At 45.8% G+C, this 9,440-nt stretch overlaps 1 protein-coding gene across 1 annotated transcript; it reads left to right on the top strand.

Annotated features, from left to right (window-relative positions):
- Positions 1-2,426: 2,426 nt before the first annotated feature.
- LOC309346056 (phospholipase A2 inhibitor gamma subunit B-like) lies at positions 2,427-8,933 on the top strand. Its single transcript, XM_081869719.1, has 5 exons — positions 2,427-2,522; positions 3,148-3,264; positions 3,762-3,914; positions 5,618-5,752; positions 7,412-8,933. Exons 1-5 carry the CDS (start codon positions 2,474-2,476, stop codon positions 7,609-7,611), a joined length of 654 nt encoding a protein of 217 aa, XP_081725845.1. The 5' UTR covers positions 2,427-2,473; the 3' UTR covers positions 7,612-8,933.
- The last annotated feature ends 507 nt before the right edge of the window (positions 8,934-9,440 follow it).

The following is a 9,440-nucleotide window of genomic DNA, read 5'->3' as shown; positions in this document are numbered from 1 at the left end:
AACCTGAAGCATCTGTAACATGAAGTGTCTGTAACCCAAGGTACCACTGTATCTGAAATTTGAATGATGGCAGTTCAGACCCCTTAAAAGTATTTGTGAAATTAATATTCATAGAAGATAATCCCACTTGGCAACGAGTGATTGCCGAAGAAGAAAGAAGACCTTACGAAAATTTCGTATTTTAAATCTTTGAAGTCACTCTAATACTTTTTTTAAAAAGTAATAACTACATTGAATAAATGATAAATGTACTCTTCCTCCTTGAGTGAGATCACCAGGGCAGCTGACATCCACCATGAAGCTGTAGGACAAATGAAACAATAAATTAACAAAAAGGCAATCAAATTCCAGTGTCCCCTCTGTATACCGAAGCTCTGTTCAGGCTTTTGCTTCTCATCTGTGAGAAAGAAGGTATGGTTGGTGCTCACTGACTGACTTTGCCTCCTTTGCTGCATCACATGATCTCCCCCTTATCAGCAGGTGGGGGGGGGGGTTGAAGGTCTCTAAGTGGAGGAATTGTTCCATAGACATGGCCTCCACACCCCATGATTTGGAACACTCGCGGTGCAAAGTTCTAAACACCAATCTTTGTGCAGAATAGGGTCTCTGCTTCAGACCTTCCAACATCCAGTGATCATCTCCAGCAGCCCCCCCCCCCATTGGATTTTGTTACATTTATTACAGGGAAAGAGAGCAGCAGTGCAGATTCCAACCCTCCATACATATTTGCCTTCTGAATTGAACTCTGAGAATGCACCTGCAGAATACTAAGGGAATGCAACATTTTGGGTTGTAATAATAATAATAATAATAATAATAATAATAATAATAATAATAATAATAATAATTTTTTATTTATACCCCACTCATCTGGCTGGGTTTCCCCAGCCACTCGGGGCAGCTTCGAACAAAATATTAAAATACAATAATAACTAATAGATCCATATCCATTAATATCAGTAAGTTGCTCTCCAGCACACAGCCCTAGTTACATGGATCACTTCTCTCCCTGTCTCTTACTAGGCCCCTTTGCCAAATGGCTTCCTGGTCCCAGAAAACTGGTCTCACCTGTATTTTAGCACTTTGCCAGTTTCAACATCTCCATGCATTTGATACATTTAAGAACTTTGGGGAATCTGTCACCACCAAAAAACACCTTATAACAATATTTTTTAAAAATTGATTTCTGTCCTTTGGTTCCAAGAACTCCATTCTATCCCCCCGCCCCCACATGGCTACACTGTTTTCTGTTTCTATTTTAGTGTTTTATACTTGGCCCTTATCTTCTGTGCCATTATGGGGCTGTGTCTGAGCTGCTTTGACCCACAGAACTTTGATGACACACCCCAAACGAAAACTCAGGAAGCACAAGTATGGTGAACAAAGGTCACATGTCTAAATGGATCTAACTTCGGTTGCAAGCAGATGGTGCAGTTATGGTGGAAATCAAATTTGCAGAAGTGATATGATAATCTAATCTATATCTTGCGTCATGCTACTGCTGCCGCCGCCTTCTTCGTAAGCCCACATATACAGGAGCAAAGGTGCCAGAAGTGAGTTTTAGCAGCCAGAAGAAAACATTCTCATTGAGGAGCGCCCGCCCTTCAGTTCTTCGCAACTCAGGGTAAGTCACATTTCCCAACGATTATGGAGCTCGAGACCTGCAAGCTCTTAGATCACATTCACACCATCCACTTAAGGCACTAGGATAGCACTTTGAACAGTTAGGGGTTCCTCCAAATAATTATGGAAGCTGTAGGGTACTGAGCCCTGCCAGGGTTCCCGTTTCCAACTCGGTTGAACAGTCAATCCCTCTTCACAGGGAATTCAGAGATTGTAGCTTTTTGGGCAGGAGGAAGAAACAAAGAGATGTAGCCTCTCTCCAGTATTTCTCACCTGGAAGAAAGCAGTTGGTTTCCCCTGCTGGGAAGAGTCTTGAGAAGCATCTGTGAGCTGTACTGGTGTGCAGTGTAATCCTACCCCACCATGATTCACTCACCTGACAGCTATGTCTCAGCTCTACATGAGTGTGTGCAATCCTGGTTAAATATGAGGTGAGCCTTACAACCTCTGAGCCCTGAATCCCTCCTCGTTTTGCTTTATAATCAAGTTTGGAATAAGGTTTTTTGCTGAACAGTGGGGGCAGGGGTAGAATAGCTTCCCAACCCTGCTAATAATATGTGTTAAGATGAGATCCATCTGTTATCCCACAAATTTCTCAGAAGAGTCATGCGAAAGGAAGGTTTGTATCAATGGTGTCCAGATTCCAGCATCTCACTGTACTGAGAAATTTGGTGGTGTGTGTGTGTGTGTGTGTGTGTGTGTGTTTGGTTGGTTGGTTGGTTGGTTTTTTTAAAAAATGTGCATGTTTCCAATCTGGATTTTTATTTATTATTTTGCAGACACCAGGCTGGGGGAAAAAGGAAGCAAACTTTTTGCATGTACTCCCGCTGCACATTTCTTTTCACACACCATGCCGGTTCTCTTAGGACTTCTTCTCTTCTCTATGCTTCTAACTGCAGGTAAGCAGCGGCATAGGCGCCGACTCCATGGGGCTTGAGGGGGCCTGAGCCCCCTCAAAAATTCGTTTGGGGGGGCTCCGCCCCCCCAATAATCTCCGGCGCCCCTCCAGCAGAGCGCCATCGCCGCCCCTCCCCCAGCCCAAAATGCACAGGGAGGGGCGGGCTGCATGCCTCCTGCCCTCCCTCCCGAGCAAAAGCTCCACCCAATTTCCTTTGGAGCTGATTAATAGGCGCAGCACGCTCTCCCCTATTCGCTCACGAGGAGGCGGCGCCACTTTATTTGCATATTCATGAGCTTATTTATTATTCATGAGCTTTCCCGGGCCCCCCCAATATTTTTTATAAGTCCGCGTCCCTGAGCAGCGGTAATGTTCTGGGGTGATGTGTGCTGCAGTGGGATACCTGGAAGTAAACCAGATCCAAGGCGTTGATTTTGGAAGGGCTGACTGGGGTGGAAACCAAAATATCGCCAAAATAAGCTGGTGAGTGTCACACTACATAGAGCAGTATCAGTGTTGGACTTGACCCATGTCTGTGGGATCCATCCCTTTTCACAGGCGGATGACTTAGAATGGCGCCTGCACATGGGCTCTGCTTATGAAACGTTTTACCTTCTCTTCTACAGGTGACTCACTGGAGTGTGAAACCTGCATAGCGACAAGCAGCAACTGCAGTGGCAAGATGATGACTTGTAGTGCCAATGAAGACACCTGTACTGTCTCTCTTACTGAAAGCAAAGTAGGTGAGTGAGAAGGATGCCCACCAAATGCAGTCTAGGCCAGAGGCTTGTAAAAGGCATATCAAGATGCCTTATTGGGAGTCATTAGATTCATCAACTGACTCGTGGGGGCATGTGCACATGGCCACTGCACTTTGTGAGTGCCCTGCTCCCCCCCATTAAAATGTTGTGGGGTCTAGAGCACTTGTGTCCCTGGGGAGTTGGCCTGCCTGACAGCTAACTGGGGCTGATAGGGATCAGAGAATCATAGTCAAAATCATTTGGAACACACTGCATCTAGCTTTCCAAGCTGAAAGCTCTGCCCCCTGGAGCTGAGCTATCTTAAATCTGGGATCAAGCCCCAATGTCCTTCCAGATGTTGCTGGACTCCAGTCCCTGTCATTTCTGAGTCTTCATTGGGCTCTCTGGGGCTGGTGGGAGTTGTAGCTCAGCAACACCAGGAGGGAACCGTGTTGTGAAGGCTGCCCTAAATGCTTATTTTTTTCTTTCATTCTCTACAGATCAGATATCAACTCAAAGTATAGTGAAAGGCTGTTCATCCACTAAGGCCTGCGGACAGGGACCATATTCCATAAATTTGGGCAAAATACTTTCTTTGAGAGGAATGGCTGTCTGCTGCAAGGGTGCTGACTGCTCATCCATTTCTGTTCCATGTGAGTGTATTTTTGCTTCCATCCCCTCATTCTATGCCCCAAAGGTCAGGTTGTTCCATAGATTTCAATGGTGGAGTTCTGAATCACAGAGCAGTCATTTCCATAGCTGTCAAGCATCCCTTATTTGGAGGGACAGTCCCTTATCCCAGCACCGTGTCCCGCTGCTGTCCCTTATTGATGGATGTCCCTTAAATTTCCCGGGTTTCAAAGGAAGCAGCTCCTCTCTCTCCCTCCCTCCCTGCCAGCCAGGGAGGAGGGAGGCTCCAACTGTGTTGCTTGGCTGCCCGGCCCACCCCCCTCCGGCCTCCTCTTACCAGCCTCAGCCCCTGGGAGCCCCTCCCTGCCAGGACTGGCGGGAGCCTCGGGCCCTTCCACCGCCATCCTCCTTGTGGCTGCCGAACCGAGCGTCTCTGCCTGGGGCCTCCCCTCTGCCAGCCACCGCCGCTCCCACTCCTGCTAGGCTGTACTGTGGCTGTGCCGCCGAAGAACCCGGATGAGATGGGCAGCCTGGCATGGCCTATGAATTGCTGAGGAGATTTGAGAGGAGAGCGAGGGCAACCATAGAGAAAGCAGTTCAGAGAGAGGAGGAGGAGGCGGAGGCGGAGGCGCGGGCAGGTTTTCCAAGGGCTACAAGGGAAATTTAAGGGACATCCATAGATTTGTAGTGAGAGCCAGTGTGGTGTAGAGGTTAAAAGCGGTAGTCTTGTAATCTGGGGAACCGGGTTCGCGTCTCTGCTCCTCCACATGCAGCTGCTGGGTGACCTTGGGTCGTCACACTCCTTTGAAGTCTCTCAGCCCCACTCACCTCACAGCGTTTTTGTTGTGGGGGAGGAAGGGAAAGGAGATTGTTAGCCACTTTGAGACTCCTGAAGGGGAGTGAAAGGCGGGATATCAAATCCAAACTCTTCTTCTTCTTCTTCTAGTGGTACACTAGCATAGATGGTCTGATCTGTGGGTTTACTTCGGGCGCTATTTTTCCCCTCTCTCTTCCTCCCGCCCCGCCTGATGGAACGGAGAGCTGCAGATGGAGCACGAGAGAAAAGATACAGAACTGAAGCAGCATCTTAGTAGCTTGGACTTCGTTTTGTGCGAAAAGTGGTTGCTGCTTGTAGTTATTTAATTGCAGTGTTTCATCAGCTGGTGTCTTGAGCAGCAACCTCTGCAAACAAAGGGCTAAAAACCGGCGCTGCTCTCCAAAATTATTGGTCCCTTTTAACTTCGTATTTCAGCTGGTTGACTAAAATCCCTTATTGTGGCTGCTGGTCCCTTATTTTCAATGTTGCTGGCCACTTATTTTCAAATCTGTAAGTTGACAGCTATTGTCATTTCCCACTGTGCAGCACAGTAGAGGGAACCATTATGTCTGGGAGCCTACTGTGGCCCTCCAGGCCTCTCGATCTATCAACACTCTCTGATTTATGGCCTCCAGATGTTGCTGAACTGTAGCTCCTATCTTCCCTCGTCAGAGCAACCAAGAGTCAGGGAAGATAGGAGTTCTGTTCCCACAACATCTGGGAACCCAAGGTTGAGGTACAACAGCATCTCTCCCAACAGCGGTCCTATTCCACATTTCCCTTGAATGTTTTTGGTTGATGAGATCTGTGGTCCTTAAATTGTGATAACGTCTCCTGCCTGCCTGGATAGAGGATAGAGGATAGAGGGGAATGCGTGAGTGTACACTGTCTCTTTGCCTTTTTTTCCAGTGCCTCCAATAAACAACACAGTCAATGGGAAAAAATGCCAAGCCTGCTATTCTGTGTTAAGCCCATGCTCTTCTTCAGATGTGGCAGAATGTACAGGAGCTGAGGACCGATGTCTGGATCTTAGCATCAAAAGTGGTATTTCTGATTTATGTTCTTGGGATTTTGAGGAGGGATTGGCTGAGCAATGGAAATTCTGTTCCATTTTAGTCTTGCTGGCACTCAGTCCAGCGGCGGAGCGTGCTTTTCCATTGGGAGCGGGGTGCCAAAGGTGAACAGAGGCGCCCAGAAGTGGCAGCAGCTCCGAGGCACTTTGTGAGACTGGAATGATCCAGCTATGCAAAATGAAGCTTGCTTGGGGATAATCATCATCATCAACAACAGCATTATCATCATCAAAAAATATCTGGAGCAATAGCAGTCGTCCCCGCCCTCTCCCCCCCCCCCCCCCCGCCCAAGCTTTAGCAGGCTGTAGATTACTTAATACCCAAAGGCCTGGTAAAAAGGAATGTTTTTGCCTACTGTCCAAATACATGTAGTGATGGTGCCAGGTGAGCTGCTCTGGGGAGAGCATTACACAGTTAGGGAGCCACCACAGAAATATTGTTGCCACCCTCCAAACGTGTTGTTTTCCTTTTTTCTTTTAAGAAACCTTTTTTATAAGTTGCTTGGAAAACTGAAGGTTTAAGCAACTTTGCATCATCATATCAGTGCTATTTTTCAAGTAAAAGAGGTGCTAGAACTCATGATGCACCCTTGTTCTCCTATAATGGCAATGGTGCCCACTTGAGAGGTGCAGGGACTCTGGTGAGTTCAGGCTGGTGGTGCTGATTATATGTTATACATACGCTTCAGGTTACAGACTCCGCTAACCCAGAAATAGTGCTTCAGGTTAAGAACTTTGCTTCAGGTTGAGAACAGAAATCATGCCCCGGCGGTGCGGTGGCAGCGGAAGGCCCCATTAGCTAAAGTGGTTGTCAGGGAACTGCCATCGGAAAGGCAGGCGGTGGAAGGGCTCTCAGACGCTAAGAGAGACTCAGCAGCAGAGGAAGGTACCAGCAGGGGGAGGGAAAGAGCTCAGAGAGAAAGTGAGTCGGAGGGAGGGCTCCGAGAGACTGCCAGTGAAAACAGTGGAGAAGTCTCAGGACCCCCCATAGGTACACCCACTCCTCGCCGGAAGCTGTCTCGCCGATAATCCCGAAGACGTGTTTCCGTTAAGGAACTTTTATGTTGGAGCAGATTCCGCAAACGCCCACTGTCGGATTCTGCTAGCGATTAAGGGAGTCATGTTTAAGGGGGCTCCGCTTAAGGCAGAGTTTGAGAACCATGCCCAAGCTCTGAGGGACTAAGCTTTAACGCACAAGCAGCTCATCATCCCATCACAGTGGTGCTTCAGGTTAAGAACAGTTTCAGGTTAAGTACAGACCTCCGCAACAAATTAAGTATTTAATCCGAGGTACCACTGTAATAGTATTATTATCCCACAATATCTGGAACAGATATTGGGGAAGATGAGAGTGGCACTTGGGAGAAAAACATTTATTCTTTGTAATACATGACTTCAACTCATAGGAACATCCCCATCAATGGATTATATACAAGGCTAGTCTTAGAGTAGAATCATTGAAATTAATGGACATGGCTACACATGCACATTTTTGCTTTGCCATTTTTATTTTATTTGGTTAGTTTGGCCAGGCCAATGTAAGGTTGAGAGCCAATTCAAACTTGTTTGTGTGAGGTAATTTTGGGGAATAGTGGGCCCCCTGACCCCCCATCTTTCCTTTTCATCTCCAGGAACGATTAAAATCACTATGAAAGGTTGCACTACCAAGAGTTACTGCGATGCTTTATCACAAAATGTTAAGAATACATTCAAGGAAGCTGCATCTGGAATTATAGATGGCAAATGTACAGAAGCCAATAAGGCACCTCCATCATCGAGATTTCCCCTTCTGGCCTTGTCATGGCTTCTGCTGGTGAAGATCCTCTTGTAATAAACCCTTTTCCATGACTTGGCACTGAGGACGACTTTCCTTTCCATGTCCTACTCTAGTTTCAATTTGTTTGTTTTTTCAGAGGGGTTTGTATCCATAGATATCTTACAGACTCACAAAGAGTCAGTTCGTTTTTTAAAGAAATGAGAATGAAATAGTGATGGTCAAGACCAAGGGCGAATGGTTCTGGAACAAAGGCCACATTCCAACCATGCAAATGTCAGAAGTTTCTACACATAGAGACACACCCTCTTCGTTCTCCAATGATGGAAACAAGTGTTGGATTGATCCATCAACCTCTGATGGATGATTTAGAAGAATTTGGTCTGGCATCACTTTTGCTGCGGGTGTGTGTGTCAGTATCCATACCCAGCAGAGTTACATCTCAACGCAGCTGCTTCCTTGGAAGCATCTTTGGGGTTGAAGGTACACAAAGTAGGCAATAAACACTCATGGACACCTTAAAGATTCAGTCAAGGGTAGATGTTTACTTGACAGGCACAAAAGAATATTGGTAGCAAAGATACCGTGGTCAAGGCAGGCTTAGAGTCCAACAAGAGTCCAAGACTCTCTCTCTGCAAGGAGCAAGCAAGAGACTCACAACAAGTTACAAAAAGTTACACAAAACCATTGTTATCAGTTCTTCCTGTCATACTGCACATGTCCAAAGAAAAAGATCCCACAGAAAACGTCCTGTCATAGACAAAACAATCTCAGCCTTCTGCTGCTTCTTGAAACTTCTCTATTTTTCTCTGTTTCTGGAACAAATGATTCTCTCACACAGAGAGAGAATATCCAACAACAAGAGGCATTATTACAGTTAAAAGATACACTATTGGACAGCACAGCTGACTGAGGAAGAGAAATAGCAGAACCAATGAGAGGTGTGGCCTGTGGAGTGGACCATCGTATCAGCCGAGTGTATGGTATAGAGTCCTGAGGACCTGAGAAGGAGGCCAGGAGGCTTGTATCTGGCCCTCAAGCCTGATTGGAAATGAAAGTCAGAGTTTTCAAACGTGCTCTTCATGGGCGTATCCGGGGGGGGGGGGCAGGAGGGAAGCTGGCCCCCTAGATCAAGTAAAACAATAGAAATGCTTAACTAACTGACTAATCACGTCGGTTCTGCCCCCCCAAGTCCTGCCCCTTCCAACAAAAATCCTGGCTACACCCATGGTGCACTTTTAGACAGCATGTTACAAATATACGGATAGCAAATTATTTCTTTCCCCCAACAGCTGATTCCAATTCTACCTCACAATGTAACTGAATTTTCTTGCAGAGCTTTTTGTTTGCTATTTAATAAGTATGGCTATTCTATGCAATGCAATGTCTCTCGAGTCTTCATTATGGGTGTGGGGGCAAAAAAAAAAAAAAGAGAGAAACAGAGAAACTTAAATGTATAGATTCATCTATTCCAATCTCCACATGAACCAGGAAGTGGCCTACATAGATAATGTGTGGTTTCTGTACATTGGTTTAATCACACCATTCTCTTCCTCCCACACCATTATATGGTTTCATTTGATTGTTCTATGTTTGGTCCTTATCTTCTGTGCCCTTTCGTGTGTTTTTTATTTATTGAATTTATATACCGCCCTATACCTGAAGGTCTCAGGGCAGTTTGCAGATTTATTTATTCATTTTGAGCCGCTTTACACAACCAAACTTTGTATACCCACATTTATTTATTTATTTATTTATTTATTTATTTATTTATTTATTTATTTATTTGTATATGTACAAACCTTAAGCACTGCATGAGTAGAGCAAGCAGGAGAAAATCAAAGTTCCTGGTATTAGCATATGTAATTTGAAACACAAATATTTCT

Source organism: Podarcis erhardii (assembly GCF_964252035.2).
Source record: "Podarcis erhardii genome assembly, chromosome: 7".
In the NCBI taxonomy this organism is placed as follows: domain Eukaryota; kingdom Metazoa; phylum Chordata; class Lepidosauria; order Squamata; family Lacertidae; genus Podarcis; species Podarcis erhardii.
Note: the sequence above shows the minus strand (reverse complement) of the source record. Positions and strands in the feature narration are given on the sequence as shown.

Coding starts and splice junctions, on each gene's coding strand:
- LOC309346056 (XM_081869719.1), top strand. CDS start 2,474: ATGCCGGTTCTCTTAGGACTTCTTCTCTTCTCTATGCTTCTAACTGCA. Junction 2,523..3,147: donor CTCTATGCTTCTAACTGCAG/GTAAGCAGCGGC, acceptor TCTCTTCTACAG/GTGACTCACTGGAGTGTGAA. Junction 5,753..7,411: donor GGATCTTAGCATCAAAAGTG/GTATTTCTGATT, acceptor TTTCATCTCCAG/GAACGATTAAAATCACTATG.